Here is a 19,695-nt window from a genome sequence, read left to right as displayed (position 1 = left end):
CCCACGAGCCTTTACTCTCCTGCCTGCGGGCCTCCCTGTGGGACTGACGTAAAGGACAAAGTGACTGCAATTACTGGGTTATTCCAGCAAGAGAGGGGAAAGGAAGGGGCTTTCCACCTTCTCCCATAATCTACTTGGCTGTACCTAGCCTAGAGTTGCTCAAACACGAAAATCCCTCAGATTGGCCAGCACAGGTGCTTAGGATCAGTGTTTCATTGCGCCAACCTCGAAGAGGGACATACTGTAAGGCTATAAATAGCCTTTGAGCCTTGTTATTGTCCGTGTGATTGGATGGAGAGTTGGGGCTGGGATGGGGGACCTGGGTCTCCAGTTTCCCAGGCAAATGCAGCCCAGCCAGTTGTGCATTCTAGGAATCACCACTCCAGCTCAGTTGTTCCTGTGTGTATGCATAAAATGTCATTCCTCGCGACGGAATTGGGGCATTGGAGAATGCCACCAGTGAGTGCTGGCCAGCAAAAAGTCTCCCCCTCTCCCAACCACCAGATGCTCCTAGACAGTGCTGAGATCAGGATTAGAAATATCCTGGATTTAGCTGGTGTCTGGCTTTGGCTGACAGCTTTTCTGCCTCTGGATTAAAAGGCTCAGTGCCTCTGAACTCCTGTTGCAGCTCTTTGGCGTGTGAAACAGGCTTTGCAGGGTGATGAAATTTATTTTAATCCTTGTGTTTGGTTGTTCCCAAGGGCCTGTCCTAACTCTTTGGAGTTGGCTGTGTAGCAAGTAAGACTGAAAATGGAGAAGGTGGTCCATGGAGGCCATGATTTCATGCTGGAGAGCACTTTGAGATGTCCCAGCTCTCCTCCCTTTCCAGAGTCATATAACACAGTCTTCTCAAAACCTGCATGGATGTGGCTTTAGATGCCATTGACGTATACTTGTAACTGCATGAACATCTCCCCTCCAGCAGTAGTGGAGCTCAAAAATTTTCCTGAGGGATTTGACCTAACTCCCTAGTACTCCCCACCCCAGCAGCTGCAGGCAGAATACCTGTGTGGTTGGAACCCAGTCTTGGATTTAGGTTAGGTCCCTTATTTACTTTACACTGTCTATGTGATTTTGAGCTAATCAAACTACAGGGATGAATTGGAGGGAGTGAATCTCCCTTTTCTGCCTGCCATTTCTTGTCCTGATCCCGCAGAGCTAGTTCCCAGGAGCAGGGGAGATGTCAGAGACTCTTTTGCATCCTCTGCCTCTACTTGGCACATTCAGGTCCTGGTCATTGGCAGTGGTTTGTAAGCACTAGTGTAATATCTGCAGCTAAACAGCTGAGTAACAGTTGTGACGGTTGTCCAGACACCGAGAGCCCTCATGGCAATCCAAGTCAAAGACCTTTACTGCAGGTCAGTGATCTGGTGTTCCTATTTTTGTCCACTCACGCCACGTCTGTCAAGATGGTATTGCTGTCTGACAGTTTTTCTTGCCCATTTGCAGTAGTGGTTGCAATGATTTCTTTGTTTATGCTCCTAGAATAATTGTGCCTTAATCTGGTTGAAAGACAAGCCAAGCAGCCCACCAGATTTGCAGAAGTACCATGAAGCCAGGCAGAGAACAAGCAAACTGCATACTGAGAAGTTTTTAGGAGGATTGTGGCTGAAGAACAAGAGAACATACATCTATATAGGCAGGTTGTGTGGACCAAAACCATTAGCACAACATGGTGACAGTAGGAGGATGATCGGAGGTGTTCAAGTCAGATATGTGAACCCAGGCTGGCCTTGTAATTGCAAGGTCAAAACTTGCTTCAGGTTTCCAAACATGGAAACTGATTTGAAGACCAAATGTTGGCCTTGGTGTGGTTGATGGATTGTCTCTGACATTGCTCACACTTCCGTATAGATTATTTGGTATAGACAGGCTGAGAGAGTTGGGGTTGTTCAGCCTGGAGAAGAGAAGACTCCAGGGACACTTTATAGCTGCCTTCCAGTACTGAAAGGGGGCTACAGGAAAGCCAGGGAGGGGCTATCAGGCAGTGCAGGGATAGGGTGAGGGGGTAATGGTTTGAAGCTGAAAGAGGGGAGATTTAGTTGAGATCTTAGAAAGAAATGCTTTCCTGTGAGGATCGTGAGGCGCTGGCACAGGTTTTCCAGAGAAGTCATGAATTCCCCATCCCTAGAAGCCAGGTTGGATGAGGCTATGAGCTACATGATCCAGGGGGAGGTGTCTCTATCCATGGTGGTGTGAACTGGATGATCTCTAAGGTCCCTTCCAACCCAAACCACTCTATGATTCTAATATCAGGTTCGGTCTACTTCCTTCAGTTTGATCAGCAGGCGGTACGAGATTTCCTTGCTGAATTTGTTGATATTTTCCTTGATGAAGTCAATGGGTTAAGTATGAAACTCAGCATGTTTCCTCTACTCATCTTTCTCCAAAGAAGCTGTCCGTCAACCAACTACTGCCTTATAGACTTTCCTACCATTGAGTAGCAAGAGCTGCTACCCTAGTGACTGTGATAGTTTGAAACCACTTCAAACTAAATTAGTTTGGTTATTTGGGCAATAACTCTTACGTATTTGATTTGACGTGGATCAAAGGCAATACGAGTGCTAATTTTTGCCTTTTTGGAACTGAACAATTTTGAACTGAACCTTTTATTGTACAACTAAGGTGCTCTTATGGTCTTTAATGAGTTAAATGCCCCTGAGAGTTAAAAAAAAAGATGATTATGGCTGTTTTGAACAGGAGCTGCAAACTGAATGCCTTTCTCAAGGTTATGCAAGCTGATGATGGAGCAGGAGACTGAAGCCAGCTCTCCTGAATTCTTACTTGGCACCCACTATGTTTTTTTTCTAACCAAACTGCAGATTTTGTCTGTTAACGAAGCTATACATGCATAAACTGAAACCTCTGGTGCACTACAGACTGCTTTGGACCAGGCTAGGAATGGAAAAAGACTTTTTTTTCAGTGTTTTGGTTTGCTGCAGGCGCTTGCTGCTGTGTGGGTACTTATAGTGCATATAAGGAGGTGCACGTGTGTGTTCACTGAGGGAATGGAGGAATATCTATTAAAGATATAGCACAAGCTTGGTGGTCTCTTCACTGATTCTTAACAACATATAATCCTTCCCGTCTCGTTATTCCCAACCATGGCAAAATGTATAAATAGTCCCAGGAGACCCAGCGAAAAAAGGACGTGTGTTTATTTGACTGATTTGGCAACCAACGCTGTGCCCTCCTGGTCAACGTGGCTATTTCTCCATGGTGTCACACTAGCAAACAATCTGTGTATTTCTACGAGGGTGACATTATCCTATCCCGCCTAGTTTTAGTGTCTCTTGGTAGACGTTCTCATTTAATTATTATTTTACTTCTGTTTTTTAACAACCTTGATGGGCCGACTGTAATTTTGCCACCACCAATGAAATAATCACTGAACATGTTGTGCCTGTGATGGCTCACAAAGTTATATGATATGACCTCAATCGCTAATGAAAGGGCGAGCTTGTCTAGTGTGAGGATGAGGTAATTAGACCAGGACTTCTCCAGCCTTCTCTTTATTGAAAAGTAGGAGCTCTGAATAGACCACTTATTAAAAAAGCAATTTCCCTTCCTTTGCCAAATCTACTCTTGCTCATTCAGCTATTCTTTCAGAGGGGTCTTGGGTGGAGAGGGTGTGTGTTGGGGGGAGATGTCTATGCGTCAAGGGGATGGGGGCGGTGGTGCTGAGAGAAGTCAACTGTATTAAAGCTCCGTTGCCAGCAATGAAGTTTCTTGGTTATATTAAATGAAGCAGAGGCAGCTTTGCTAAAGCTCTCTTCTCCTCTATAACCCCCCCTCTTTTTTCCCCCCTCTTGTACACACAAGTGCAGCCCTCTTTTGTAACCCATTAATGAAAAGTCGGAATATTAGAGCACTCAATTAGTTCCACTGGGCTCGAGTAAGTGATGTTTTAATTAAATTTGCCCAGTTTCTCAGCAAAGTATCATTAAACATGACTTTCCAACTCCCTCTCTGGAGCGTTGCTAAGTTTCTTAATCCCAGGAGTGCTGACCTCTTCCAGAGGTATGTCTGGTCAAGCATGTCTTACAGATCCAAGGGGCGCTATTAAAGGGGGCTGCTGTTACCCAAGCAAAAATTGTCATGTTCTCATTCCCTTTTCCCTTTATCCTTCCAAAAGGAGGGACACAAGCAAGCTTTTACCTTCAGGACCCTGAAGTGAGGGATATAACCACAGTCTCCTTAATATGAGCCAAGAGTATTTAGTGTAAAACTGTGGGAGGGCAGAAATGGAGAACGGGAAAATTTCTCTCTTTTTGAAAAGTCTCTCTTTAGGCAATATCCCCCTTTGAACTGATTCCCTTCATGAGGTTTCCTAAATTGTTTTTGCACAATATCAACGGCATTTTGGTCTGCGCAAACAATTTACATGTTTCTGAAGGATCCTCGTCACCCTTGTGGCTGTAGGGTTACAGACCCACCCTGAGACACGTTAAGCCTGCATCCCTGAAACCGTATGGGATGCTCTGGAGAGGATAGTGGGAGGTGCGTGGACTATTCCTTGCTGTTGACTTGCTTGTTTTGGAAGTCCAAGCAGGGAATGGCTTTTCCACTTAGGCAGTGCTGGCAGAGTTCTGTCTCAAGGGCTGATCATGCCTCCTGTGCTGGAGACGGACTCTCCATATCAGGTAGATGTTTGCCCAGCTATCATCTGTCTGAGGAACTTCACAAGCTATCACATAGCATGTTATCAGAGCATGCCACCCTCTTCATTTCTGTGTCTCCATTTTACAGAGGGGAAAATTGAGACCCAGAAAGATTAAGTGACTTACTAAAGGTCACACACAGGCGTAGCAAAGCACAGACTTGCACCCTGGTCTCCTGTTGCAGAAACAGTGTTTACAAGCACTGGCCGTCCTACCTCATGGTTCCTACTAGCAAACAGAAAGTTTAAATGCTAATTTCTGTTTTTCTGTACATTCATCTTTTTGATGAGACAAATCTATATGAGCTTACAGTTGGTGCATGGGAAAAAAAAAACAAACCAGACAAAATGCATCCTTTAGATAGTTTCTTTAGAGAAGAAAACTTGCATTGAGAAATCTAACATCACACTTTCACTTTTACCAAATCTATCTAATAGTAGCCTTTCTGAGATGAGACCTTGACTTTGTACACACAGATCAGTTTGTAGAGCCACCACTAATATTAATTACTCCAGGTTATGACAGGTAGGAATGCATACACATACTCTCTGAATTTTCCCCTCCTTATTTCAGCCTGAGATTGGCTAAGCCAAAGTCTTTCTAAGGCCTGGAAATCAACACTCTGGAAAAAATTGCTTGCTGTGTCCCGTAATTAATTGCAGTTAGTTGTTTATGTAGAGTGCTCTTAACATGTGAAGCACACTAAAAATACCAAAGGGGAAAAAAGTACTCTTAAAGTTCTCAATTTAAAGTTGCATTATGTTATTCTGTGTTTAAGTGTTTGGTTTTTTTAATGCATATTTCACTAAAATGATCATATTTTTAAAGAAGGAAGAGTAGTGAAAAAAGAAAATGAGAAGAGGCTTTTTTAATGAGATAAAAGAAAATAGAGAAGGAAAAATAAAACTTCTAATAATGTGTGAAACTTATAATTCAACCAATGACGATGGCCAATGTTAAGAGAAAAGCTTGGTTCCTCGTCATGTGGGCACTGTGATGAAATTGAGACTGTGGCTGCTGTCCAAACAAACATCAATACTTGAGCTGAGAGAATAACTAAGCCTATTTAAATTGAAGGAGGATATGTATATAGAGGATGGAAGAGATTTGATTTGTAACGAAGCATCCCAAAGCCCTTTCTGAAGTAGGCTAGGGCAGGCTTTTTCCTGGATAAGCTTAACTCTAAGGAGGTTCATCTGCTCCATCTCTCCCAAACCATAGCGAATGGTTTGAAGCCTTGAAGCCGCAGACTAGCCATGACGACAGCGGAGCTCTAACCGAGGAATTCCCACGGCTGCGTGTCCGCTTCGGACTGCTGCTGCCCAGACAAGAGTTGTCTGAAAAACCACTGCCAGAGCCCCGTGACCCAGCTGGGAATGAATGGGAATCTGTCCTCAGTGTTTCAGCTAAAACACTGAGAAATTGTGTGTTGCAGCATGTCTGAGACTGATCATTACGGGGGCACTTAGTCTGAGCTTCGTAGCAAACCATTGTTGTGAGGAAGGATTACATGTTGCATAGCAATGCTCTGCTGTGATCCCTTTTCCCCATGGCTCTTGTAAAGCCATTTGGGCAGGCGGTCCTGCCGTGCTATCTAATTTCCTCTTAGCAGCGAGCACCAATAAAGGCGGTTCAGTCTTTCTCGATCATGATAGTTTTCCTCATTGTGCCTTTGTCAGTATTTGGTATTCTCACAACTAAATCAATGGGACTTTGTTCCTAAGTCAAACAAACTAATTTGTTCAAAAAACTATTTTCCTCCCAAACTGCTCGCCTATTTATGAGGCTGCTCAACCAGGCGCTTGTTCAGAGGACAGTGGGAAGACGTAATTTCAATGGGTGATGGTATCCTAGACTGTATAGTTGTCTTCAACTTTGCTTTTGTAGTAGTAGCTCTCTGCAGCATATAACACAATAAGCATTCAAATGCACCCTTGAGTTGTTATTCCTGAGTTACTACCACTCTGCTGAGGGTATTTAAGCCACAGGGGGCATGAAGAGTTTTATGGTTTGGATTTAAGCTAATGCATTTTGCTTCACATCTGTGATAAGGCAAAACCGTTCATGTGATCACTTGCCGTGGTATAGATGAAATACGGTTATTAAATGTAGGAGGGCTTGTGTTCCAAAGAGATTCAAGACTGTGTGAGATGGGGCTCTGAACTGTGATGTGACTTGCAAAGAAAATAGAAGCTACCTATGGCTCTTGGAATGAGAAACTTGTGTTAAGTCTTGTCCTGTCTCATGTACCCTAGACTTTTGGCAATAAAAGCAAAGTTATTCTGTCTTGGAAGTTCTTCCACATTTGAAAGCATGAGCTAGACATTTATCCATTTGTCTCAGGGCGCAGCCAGGAAAGGTTTCTCCAACATTGTTCCAAGCAACCTGCTGACTTGGGTAGTTCTTGTTCTGCTTCCTGGAAGAATGAAGTGGATTTAAGAGTCTCTGACAAGAGCCTGAAACATAAAGAGGAAGGTCTTTGTGGAAGCTGGGGAATGAGATGGGAAACAGAAGAGCTTCGCCAAGATTCATTTTGGCTCGTGGGTGGTTAGAAGCATGTAGGCAGCAGTTTTCCATCATACGTTGCCTTGAGTAGCTGCATTGTGACTGACAGCAGCAGGGGAGGCTGGCTGGGGAAGAAGTTTTTCTAGGATTTTCACTATAACTGCCTTATAACATTCTTGAACCCTTCCCGGCCCTTCAAGGAGAAGGTTTATGGGGCTGTTGGGATGCACCACGCTTGCACAGTGGCCATATGAAAATCAACATGCTCGATTTCATGAACTGGTGCATTCATGAGAACAGGGACAATGGAAACCTTTTATGCTTTGGTCTACCACTGCCTGACATCTAAGCTTTCCTAGCCACTGCTTAGTAAGGAGCTAGAAGTGGTTCAGGAAAATAAAAGAAGACTGGAGTGTTTTGTTCATTGCTTTTTAAACACAGACAAGAGGAGTAGGATTCAATCACATAAATATACACATTAGTACCCTTTGAGAGGCCTTTATGCTCCTTGGAGGGGCAGCTGGTGAAATCTTTCACTGTACCTTAAACAATGCTGGATGATGATATTAGATATCAGAATTCTGCCTAGGGGGTGGCATTCTGCTTACAGGTTAAGATAATTAAACTGAAGTGCCTCATCATGAGCTGTTTGTGGGTGGACTTGTGGTCAGCGTGGCTGGTGGAGCCTGGAGAGCTGTTCAGCTGAGCATTTGCAGGAGTCTACTTCGCTGCAGGATCCCCTGCCTGCTGTGGCTGCAATGAATCAGATGGGAGTTTAGAGGTTTTTCTCGAATGTAAGCATTTAAACTCAAGTCTGCCTCAGCGAGGTCAACCCTGACTGGGTGGGGTGATTCAGGTGCCTAAAACTACATGCATATTCCTGGCTGAATGTCTGCTGCCATCTGCTAGCTGCCAGTCCATCTGGGTCTGGATTTCTGACGTGCATTTTGCCATGTCTACCAGCCCCATGCGATTGCATTGGATAGAATTCACCTGCAACATCAGCTCTCCCACTAAGCTCTGGAGAGGTGGCTTCTGATGAGAACAACCCTGTGTCCAGGCTCCATTTCTCGATTGTGCCTGGTTCAACCAGCTCTAAATGCAGTCAAGCCTGTGCACAGGAGTGTGCCTACCAGCCAAGCCAATTCCTGTTGGTATCTTGCTTTCCCATCTACTGTACGATGGTGGTCGTCTCATTTCCAGGTGGAGCAGATGCGGACGGGTTGGGGGAGGTGGAAGGGTTGAGAAAAACTTAAACTGATGAATGACTGTAGTGTGTAGGTCTTCTGCAAGTATCTCAGCAATTTTGCCCAGTTTACTGATGGTCTGGGCGTGAAATCAGGTATAGGAGCTTTGTTACACATGAACTCAACTCTCACTTGTGGACAGCCAGTGAAATGTGACTTTACATGAGGGACAGTATGAGTGAGGGGTTTTTTCCCCCCGCCTTGGTGTTGAAATGTGTTCTGTACGCTCTTGTCTAATATTGTGGGATTTCTTGCAGAGTTGGCTAGACACTTTGGCACGCAAAGCGTGACAGCCCCTAACCAAACCCGTCCAGCTGAGTACTATAAGCAGTAACACATCTCTCTCTGTAACCCATCACTTGTTTGAATGCTACTGTGTATTATTGGATTGCATTTGAAAAGGTCTTGGCTGTCACAGGAATGAAGTGTGACCATTGGCCAGGCTTTGCTGAAGGCCGTATTATGCATAGTGCCTTTCTAAAAATGTCTCTGTAATATCAGGATTGGGCCAGACCCCAGTTTCTGAGTCCATGACCTATTGCACATTTGCTCATGGTGCTCAGCAGGAGTCATACAGCCAAATAATTAAGAACCGGATGGTCGGGAAATGGACCGGAGCCAGTCTTCTGCTGTCATGAGGCCATAATGTTGGCAGATGCCATAATGGGGAGATTTTTTTTTGATTTTTTTTTTTGTTAGATACCGTAGATGCCCAGGGGAAGGGCACTTTCAGTAGTAGCTTGACAGGAGGCAGCTCTGTAAAACAGACTCTGTTCTTACTTGCTATTCATAAGGGGTGGTTATACCTTTCCCATTTAATGTCAAGATGAGCTTGTTTTGGGGGAAGGGGGCAGGGGAGAGGGAGAACTAGAGCTATAAATATCTGTTTATAATCTGTTGACAAAACACAGGTTATCTGTGACTGCTCAAATAATGTGTCTGCTCTCATCTTGCCTGTGGAGGAGTCTGAAGTGTAAACTTACCTCTGGAAAAGGTGGGGGAGAACATTCAGATGCTGTTTATAAGGAGATGGATATGCTTTTGTGCTATGAAGTATCTTTATCACAGTCTGATTCGAAAAGGTTGAAATCTTTGTTTAGCATCAGTCTGTTGACGGGCATGGGATCCTCTACAGCACCTGAGGAGCTGTTACCATCTTTGCTTCTCTTCAAGATGAATAACCATTGACTCTTTGCTTTCTTCTCTTCCCTTCCTGATACAGCTTCTCCTTTCCATGCTGCTGCTTCTGTTGAAAGTAACTTTCTCTTTCTTTTCTTTCCATCTTTTATATTGATGTTGTAGTTCCACTGGCTCTGCTCTTCTTTCTGTATTTATGCTTTGTGGTGGTCTGAAGAGAACTATTTCCATGCAAACTATCCCCAAGCAAGATTTGTGTGCTTTCCTGTGTGGAGATTGATTTATTCCCAAAGCAGATGAAAGTCAAACGTGCACATTTACTTTCTGTTATCTTGAACAAGTTATCTTCTCACTACTTTAGTCAATTGCAAGATGAAATTTATTTGTCATTGCAACACCTACTGCAAGGTTTTAAGTTTTAAAACAATAACAGTAAAAGCATAATTAAAAAAAGGATTTGAAACCAAGCCTTGCCCTTGATAATTGTAATCAAGAGGCATAACCAGGCACAAAGTTTAACATAAGAGTCCTGGTGTGGAGGGGACAGAGTCATAGAATCATAGGATAGTTTAGATTGGAAGGGACCTTAAAGAACATCTATTTCCAACCCCCCTGTGATGGGCAGGGACACGTCCCATTGGATCAGGCTGCCCAAGGTCCCGTCCAACCTGGCCTCGAACACCTCCAGGGATGTTTTTTTTGAAGGGTTTAAATGTCTTCCTTTTTTTTTCACTTGACTTTGAAAACTTTGGTCGTAAGTACTTTGGGGTTTTTTTGTGGAGTGAATAAAATATACATTTCCATCCTAGTTGAAAATACCTTATAGATGGTTCTGTCAATACTTTATAGAAGTTATGCTGGCCTGGGACTTGAAACTTGCAGCCTGTTCCTCCCTGGGTGGTGGCTTATGTCAACAACATTTGGATGCAGCAGCTCCTGAATGCCTGTGGTCTTGCACATTGTCTTGCCTGATCAAATCACAAGACCTGCTCACCCCAAGGTGCTGCTGGAGCATGAAGACAGTAGTTGAGGTTCTCCATCCTGATATGGGGCAGCTCCTGCTTGCTCATGATGAGGAGATGGTGCAGCACATAGTGCTGGAAATCTGTTTCCATGGCCAGAACTGAAAATTCAGAGGCCGATTGTCCTCTTGAAGAGTGGCTGCCCCACATCCTTTCTCAGCTTGAAAACTGAAAACTGCTCCCCTAGTCCTCTCTGCAGCCATAAGCCCTGTTGTAGTCTCCCACTGCCTAATGGTCTGAGGACTGTACCCACTGAGATGGACTCTCCTCACTGCAGCATCAACCCAGATTACACTTGTTTCTTCTTGAAACCCTCTGGGTGAGAAGCCAACCTTCCAAGCTGTCTACAGCTGGTGCCACAGACAGAGTAAATCCTGCAGGCTGCATTAAAGCACCTGGGATTACGAAGCCCTTCACACATGGGGCTCTTTTCCATTTCTTCACGTCTTCATTTTTCATAGAAAGGGAGGGCACAGAGGAAACCAAGGCAACTTTGGGCTTCACCTCGTGTGAAAATGTTCTTCACTAAACATGTGTTTGACCAGCAAGCCCTTTGTTTTTAGCGGCACATGTAGGCTTCTTCACTCCTAGCTGAAAGAAATAGGCAGATCCTTTTGAACATTCCACTACACTCCAGAAGAGGATCTTGAATGCAGGCTAGAGAAGTAGAAGCTATCTGGATTTTTTTGGAGCTGCTGGTTTCAGTGGTGGTGATTCAGGCTGTTGTTCTCGAAGGCTCATATGTATGTACTTCAGCTACATGAAGGTTTTTCCTGAGTCATAAAGAGAACTGGGTGGGATGCTATCTATGCCTAGTTGCTACTGGTGGAAACAGCATGGCTTAACCATGTTTCTACTGGGTCTGTGTCGCTAACTGGGAACTGCATGAGTTTAAGATGGTATTCTATGTGTTGTGGCATGGAGAAAAGTTCCAACTGGCCACTGGAGTATGTGCCATCCCACCTGTGTGTTTGTGTGTTACAACACCACCCTTCATCTTCTCTCCACTAAACCACTTCTGTTATATTTTACCATATTGTTCTTTTAAAATATGTAAATAGGTGTTAAAATAGCCATATATATATATCTAAAATATCTATATCTCTGTAACTCCTAGCTGTATTTCAGCTTCAGACCTCTGTCTACAGAGATGAGTGTCAGCACCAAACAGCCTTTGTATACTTCACTCATATCATTGCCCAGTCAATAAAGCAATATTATTGCAGATAAATGTCACCTTTACGGAAACTGGAACCATACTAAACAAAGTATTTCCTGTAGTGTGTTTTCTGTACTCTTCCAAATGATAGTTTTTGTGTTATCACCAACTTTGTGTTCCAGGAGTGTCTTCTAGGCAGTTTTTTTGCTCCGTGCCTTGATTTCTTCCCCCGTAACTGATTTTCTTTTGGGGCCATGTGTGTCTGCAGGTCATCAAAGCTGGAGTGGAGACAACCTGTAAATGCCATGGAGTATCTGGATCCTGTACCGTCCGAACATGTTGGAGGCAGCTCTCTCCATTCCATGAAATAGGGAAGCAGCTGAAGCAGAAGTACGAGACATCGCTCAAAGTGGGCAGCACTACGAATGAGGCTACAGGGGAAGGAGACATCTCCCCACCCAAGAAGTCCATCCCTGGTCACAGTGATCAAATCCCAAGGACTACGGATCTTGTCTACATTGACGATTCCCCAAGCTTCTGTATGATGAGTAGATACTCACCTGGGACTTCGGGAAGGAAATGTTACAAAGACAAGAACTGTGATAGCATCTGCTGTGGGCGAGGGCACAATACACAAAGCCGGGTGGTCACCCGTCCGTGCCAGTGCCAGGTCCGTTGGTGCTGCTATGTGGAATGCAAGCAGTGCACCCAGAGAGAAGAGGTTTACACCTGCAAAGACTGACGCATCTTCTGCTTGATGGCAACCCTCGGTGATGGGCAGTGGAGATCTATGAGAACTACATATGGAGACAAACAGGGTTTGATTGACCTTCTGGTATCTGAAAGCTATGTTGAGACATAAGCACTTTGTAGGGTACAGGTGACCCAGCTGTGTTGCTGTTTTGTTTTGGGATTTTTTTTTTTGTTTTGTTTTTGTTTTATTTTCATGTAGACTGAATTTTAATGAGGTCCAACCATGTGGAAATATGTGCCTGTCACACTGGTGTTAGACACCAGCTGACCTTCACCTTAGTCATCCATGCAGTTTGATGGACCATTTGTCCTTGGAACATCTTAATCATTTCACCAATTCTCCATTAACTCCTAGTATATTCTCTTTGGCGTAAATAACTTATACTACTTTATTCCTGAAGCTTACCCAACTGTTTAGAGAGAAAGATAAGAAAGAGCAATCTTTCTGCTTTGAATGAGATCATAGAATCACCAGGTTGGAAAAGACCCATCGGATCATCGAGTCCAACTATTATGGTACGGGAACTGGCCAATTTTTGTTTTCCCTCTCTGAAACTGGAGAGGAGTGCGTAGGGGTAAGCAGGAACGGCCCTGATGGTTCCTCTAGTGGAGTTTCTGCACATCGAGCAAACAAGGCTCTGACAAAGAGACCCACTGGGAGGGTAAGATTTTTAACAACAGCTCAATATCCGCATGCTTTTATCACTAAATACAGCTCAAAAAATGTTGAGTCCACTATGTTGCCAACAGAAATATATTCAAGAGAGAGGTTGGGAAGACAATAGAAAACCAGGCATCCCTGTCCCCTTCAGTCCATCAAATGTTCCTTTTTAAAAGCAATTTCTTGACATGCAGTTTTTTAGCACTATTGCTGTCTTAATTTTCTTTTTTTTTTAAAAAAAACCACTAGATACTTTTGTTTTATTTTCACTTTACTCATGATTTATTTTTCTCTCCTCTTCCCACCTCTTGTTAATCGAATTCACCCTGTGGTAACTTCTTCAGATATCTGAACTGGAACTTTTTTAGTTCTTATGCCAGCTTATGCCAGAATTTGAACGTGAATTTCTGAGTAGGACAAGAGAAATTCCAGTGCATCTTGGAACACAGTTCTATCTTGCATTGTAAAGCAGCTGTTTTGGACTAGATCAGACCTCTGGAGGAGTTGACTTTGCTTTTATTAGGTCATCATTCCATTTACTCTAAACCATGGCAATGGTACATGACACAAGCTGTATGTAAACCCTATGACCTTAAGATGTTTTTTTAACCACTAGATCGAAAACTGTATTTTAAAAATACAACTGTTAAATAGTAACCAACTATTGGATTCGGAACAACCAATCGATGCAGAGACAAAATATAAAGTGGCCAGGGAAGCCAGAAATTGACTGCAGTGGTAGACCGCTCTGACGCTGTGAAATAGAGGACAACCTTCAGCATTTCTTTTTTCCTTTGAAGAGGATACTTACAATCCAGGACTTGATGTGGCAATATCCTTCAGTCATACAGAAGTGGATTGGAAACAGCCAGTGAATGCCTCAACAAAGCTTTCTAAGGAAATACTGGAGAGCGGCGGGCATTTTATTTTTTTTTTGGTAGCAATTTTTGATTGTCCAGTAGTAGCAATTTCCATCAATTTTGTATAAGCCATTGTTCTGGTTCTCAAAAGAGGAAAGCTGGCTGGAGTTTTTCTAGTAGTAGATGTTAGCCAAGCAAAAAGAGAGCAGTTTTCCAAGATGGACCATTATTTTTTAAGGTGTTTTTCTTTTGTACCTTTATTTTTCTCTTTATTTTTTTTTTCTTTCCCACCTCTCCCCCCAAATAATAGCCACTAATATTTAAGCTGTTCATGTGCATCTACTGGGAGGAGAAAAGATATATATATATTTTTCTTGGTAATTAATACCTGTAGTCCAGCCTGGCTTGTTGGCATCAAATCTTGAGTTGGAGGTATGGGGAGGAGCAGGATGTTACTGTTAACAGTGCTATGGCCCTGCAAGGTGAAGCATACTGTCTCTTTTTTTGATATTTGCTGTACAATTCTGGAGACTGTGGTAGTGCTGGAGAAGAAAGAATCCACACATGGTGTTTATCCCTTCCACCACAGCAAAGGTGTGGTGGTGCATTCTGCACAGAAAGTTTGCAGGAAGGTCTCGTAGCTTCTGGGAGATGCACCGCCTTGAAATTCACCCATGAGCAGTTTATCTAATGGTTTAAAAAATAAACTGACTAGAAACCTATTATTCACTGTGTGCATGTGTGTATATATACATACACACATGCTGACACATAAATATATATGTATAAATATTGAACAAACATTTATTTATTGTAAAGCCCTTCAGAAGGACCTTCTTATGGTTTCAATGTGGTATTATGTTAAATTCTTTCTTCCTCTGTCTCTGTCTCTCTCTCTCTCTCTCACGTGTATGTGCAAACTCACTGTTACATTTTTATGTGTTTGCTAGAATAGCTCTTCCCCTCCAAAGTAAGGCCGGATCAAACCCGCTCAGAATATGAGGATTTTTGGGTCTGAATTAATATTTTTGGCCCCATTCTTTTTTTTTTTTTTAAGTTGTTCTTAATTTGAGAATGGGACACAATTTATGTGCATTATTATTATTATTAATTATTGTTGTTGTTATATTTAAACCAAGGGCCTCATTTTCCTCCTTTTCACTGGTGTCTCTGTCTCCGTTGACCTCGCTGGAGTAAGCCCACATTGCACTGGTGTGAGAGGAGAATGAGTCCCTAGATGCAGAAGAGAGGGCGGTGGTGGCATCGATATCATTGCAGAGAAAATGCCTGGGTCAGGTGGGATAGGGTTGCTTGGTGTGTTTGGCAGCGGGGAGAGAGAGAGATTGAGAGAGAGATGGGTGGGCAATAAGGCAGACTGTCGAAGCTTGATTAGAAGAAAGAGGCAAAGAGTGAATGAACTACTGAGTGAAAGAGCTCTTCTGTGTATTATAACTCACGCACTGAAGCCTGGATGCTTTCTGTAAGTATTTAAAAAAAAAAAAAAAAGAAAAGAAAAACACGCAAAAAACAAATTGTATTTATGTTAATGTGGATATATTACTTGCCTGTTATATATTGTAAATAGCAAGGTTTATTCTCCTGTGGTTAAAAAAAATATAAATAACTAAATAGTAGCGAGGCACATGTGTTAAATGTATAGGCAGTGTATAAAATATACTAACACTCTGAAATCAGGAGAACTTGTCTTCTTGGCCTTTTGACCTAGGGTGGTAAAACTATGTGGGTTTTCTTCTGCCCCCCCCCCACATTGTGTGTGTTTTGAGTGTGTGGGGGTATTTAGTTCCAGCATTTTCCAATGTTTGCCTTATCTTTGAAGAAAGAATGGGGGGAAAAGCCTCCTTTTGGAAAAATCCAGTGGAGCTTGAATGAAACAAATAGCTACCTGAGTGACCTGATCTAGTTGAAGATAACCCAGCTCACTGCAAGGGGGTTGGACTAGGTGATCATCAACGTCCCTTCCAACCCAAAATATTCTATGATTGTAAGTAGCAGCTGGTAGAAAAGATGTCAAACTGTCTCAAATGCTTGACCTGAGTTTTCTGCTCGTGATAGATGCATGTTGGAATTGAATTAACCCATGAAGCAGGAGCTTCTGCTTGTGATACTCCATACACAAGTTCAGAAAACCATAGATAAGAGACCCTCAAGTCCTCTACAAAACACTGAATCGTGTCTTGTAGAAGCCTTTTTGTTCCAGCTTTATGAAACTGGATTTTTCCAGAGAGGCTAATTCTACCACCACACCATTGAATCTCCAGAGCAATTCAAAGAAATTGCTTGTTTTTGTAAAATTACTACAGGAGTGGATTTGGGTACCTGAATCCTTCATGGTATCATTTCATATTAAAAAAAAAAGCGCAAAGCAACTTTTTTCCCTTTTTCTTCCCCCCAGAGGAACAGTTTTTTGCAGCAGATGTAAGTGGAGAAGGATGGATGGGTGTAGGGGTGATCTCTGGTTTTGGATCCCCCTTTCACCCTCTGTCCCCCCAAAAGTGTCAAAGTGTTGGTTCTCCTAAGCTGATCAAGCAAGACTTGCGAGATCAGTTTTGGGGTGGGGGGGTGCAACCATTATTTATATAACTTTTTTATTAATTTTTTTAAAAGAGAAGTTAGCTGATGGAAGAATATTTTTATTGAATAGTGCATTTAGTTATGTCAGAAATATAAAAAAATATATATAATATTTTTGTAAACAAGGCAAACTGAAAATGTTTGCTGTTTTATATTAGAATTTTCTATTAAAAGAAATAAAAACCCACACAAATAATTGTTGCACCCGTCATCTGTTTTTTTAACAAGCTTCTATTCTGTGTGACTGATTCATATATGCCGGATGTAGAGACATGCAAAACAAGTCCTAAACATTATGTTCTCATTGTCTTCCAGCTCTGAAAAAGCTTCCAATTGGTGGAACAATTTTTAATCCAACAGACTTTTTTCTATTATTATACCTGACATTAAAAATGACTTATGAAGAATCAGTAGCTTGTAATAAAAATCAAAAAAACCTACCCCAAAACCTCAAGCTTACCCTTTTCAGTTGTGCATCCTGATCTTGAGATGGTTCTGGATGGAAGAAATCCAAAACCTATTTACAATAACTAGATATTTGCCGTTGATCTCAGTTGGCATGGGAAGAACGACTCTTAAAAATATTTTTGGGAACAAGAAAATAATCTGAGTATATGGGAAGGTTACATGAAAAGGACCAAATTCCAGGCTTGATCTAACAAAATCAAGTTTAAACTATTTGAATGGGGCATTGTAAAACTATGGAGCTAGGAACTTGGTCTGCTGTGGTTCAGGAAGCTTGTCATTCACCTTGGGAACAGGGGATGTGTTATGGACCATCTGTTCTCAAAAGAGCTTTTGGGGTTGCTGGTTTGGAGACCTGAGCAGGGGTGAAATAATTTCTGAGGACCATTTGTGGTCAGCCAGCTTGTACGCATCTACCTTCCTTCAGCCCAGGTCTTGAATTTCATTGTTAATCATTTTTCAGCTGCGCTATTTTAGCCAACACGTGAGGAGAAATGGGGTTGATTGGACTGTAGGAGGGTTGGATGAGAACCCAGATGAAGGGACAGGTTTCTCAAGGGTACTTTCATGGAGAAGGTACTGCTTAAGGTAATTTTCTGGTGGATTATAGTGCCTGTGAAAAATTCCTCAGTAAAATTGGGTCAGTTCTATACTTGATAAAACAAATGCAGCAATGCTCTTTGTTCCTAGCTTATTCAGCTCTGAGTTATGTTGAGTTTGGCTACCAGGATGCTAACTAGGAGATGATTTTTGGAAAGCAAAGTTCTCCTGCAAGAGAAATAGTGCCTTTTATGACCAGTACTGCCTATATAACTTGAAGGAGGCTCAGTATAGCACAAGATCAGGCCTGTAGAAATCTGTCCATGGCTAAAGCAGTCAAGTCTTATGGCCATGGTTGTTACCATTGAATAGCTTTTAAATATATTTTTCCTGAGGAAAAAAAAAAAAAAAGGTGGTGATGGGGGGAATCTCTAGTATTGGTGGGTAGGTAGGAAAATCTGACAAGACCAAGGGGATAAAAACATAGATACCTAGCTTAATAGAGCTAGTGATGAATTCGGGACTAAGGAAGGCTCTGTGTGGATAACCCTGCCAGATCCCCTTGGGCATAGGTCCATCTGAAACAGTGATTGCAAAACTAGCATCAGAATTTCACCTCATTCCTCCCCACCTCTCTAACAATTCCCTTTGAGGTCTGAATGTAAAGTTTAGGATTTGTTTTGCACACTTGGGATGGCATTTCCTTTTAAAGGGAGGTGGGAATACTAACATGAAGGACTAGTATTTTTCTTTTTTTTTTTTTCTCCAGTGTCTTATGGGAGCCTAAGTTATTTTTCTCTACCTCATATGTACAGCTTGTAGGTATAAATCTGATTCTGAGTGACTGTTGAGAATGTATTTAAGTTATTTAACATCTTTGTATAACAAAAAATGCCAGAACAAATGAAACAATAAATGTATTTTAAATTATACTTGAAGCCTCCTCCTCTTTTTTAAACATCTACTGAAAAACTCTGATTTCAGTGGTCGTGGGATCCCTTATGTCTCCCTCAGCACCACTCCTGACCTCTGGAACTGGAGCCAGACTACTAGTGGCTCATATTAGTCTTTGAGAGGCTGTCAAGCCTAGTAGGGTCGCAAGTGTGCTGCCTACATGAGTAGATTCGTGTATTTCCAGCCTGAGATTGCTCCATGCTTTGGGAGAGGAAATGATCCCCATTATGTGGTTGGGTGGTGGAGATGCTCATGTACTGGGTCCCATCGCAACCTTCTCCCCTTTGAAAGCCCTAGGCTTTCAGGGGAAGGGATGCTCGCAGCCTTCAGAGCAAGCCTTCTCCTTTTCTCTCTGCAGTAGTTGTGCCTACAGAAAGCAGAGTCAAGGGCTCAGGAAACAGGTTCTTAACAAGCCCAGCCTTGGCAACAATTAACCCTTTGCCAAGCGAACTCTGAGATCTGTTCATCTTAGCTCCTTGTGCTGGTTTTCCAATCACAGTGAATGTAGTGTTGCAGAAGTTTAAACATCGGTGTCCTGATAGTATTACCATGAGCTGAAAAAAATAATTTCGGCTGAGCTTCAAATAACCAGAGGCTGTTGCTTTTCATATTACAACCTAATAAGGACTCAAACATGGCTGGCTTGGGTTTGCAAGGCCTCTGAGCAACAACACAGTGACTCTATTCATGGGTGCATTCAGTGAGATGCTCCTCCTCTGGACCACAGAAGTGGGAGGGTTCACAGATGCTACTTTTTCATGTGGATGAAGAGAGAGCTGAGAAATCAACCAGCAGCCACCCAAGGTCCAACTGCTCAAGATGTTTAAAGCAAACAAACACACACACACAACCAACCAACCCGAAACCTAACCCTGGGGTAGACAAAACTTGTGTCAGGAAAGACTCTATTGTGATAGCATGTGGTGGACTATTAAGTAAGAGACTATTTAGGTTACTGGGCCACTATCTGTTGAGGCAAGCAACCAGGCACAGGCATCCTTGTCATCTCCATCTCAATGGCCAGGCAATCATGTTAGCATAAAATATCTGCATAGGGTGGGGTAGGAAAAAGCACACAATCAGTAAAGGTACTTCAGCTGGCAGGAAGTAACTTCCTACCCTGGAATAACTTAATGGCT

General features: G+C 42.6%; 1 protein-coding gene across 1 annotated transcript in view; it reads left to right on the top strand.

The window, feature by feature from the left end:
- Positions 1-12,939, top strand: part of WNT9A (Wnt family member 9A) — a 59,082-nt gene extending 46,143 nt beyond the window's left edge. Inside the window, exon 4 of the mRNA XM_069859195.1 lies at positions 12,000-12,939. Coding sequence (XP_069715296.1) covers positions 12,000-12,473 — 474 coding nt within the window. The 3' untranslated portion in view covers positions 12,474-12,939. The remainder of the gene's footprint in view (positions 1-11,999) is intronic.
- The last annotated feature ends 6,756 nt before the right edge of the window (positions 12,940-19,695 follow it).

The sequence above is a fragment of the Phaenicophaeus curvirostris genome, chromosome 6, assembly GCF_032191515.1.
Source record: "Phaenicophaeus curvirostris isolate KB17595 chromosome 6, BPBGC_Pcur_1.0, whole genome shotgun sequence".
NCBI lineage: Eukaryota > Metazoa > Chordata > Aves > Cuculiformes > Cuculidae > Phaenicophaeus > Phaenicophaeus curvirostris.
The sequence above is the reverse complement of the archived record's forward strand: the minus strand, read 5'-3'. Positions and strand labels throughout refer to the sequence as shown.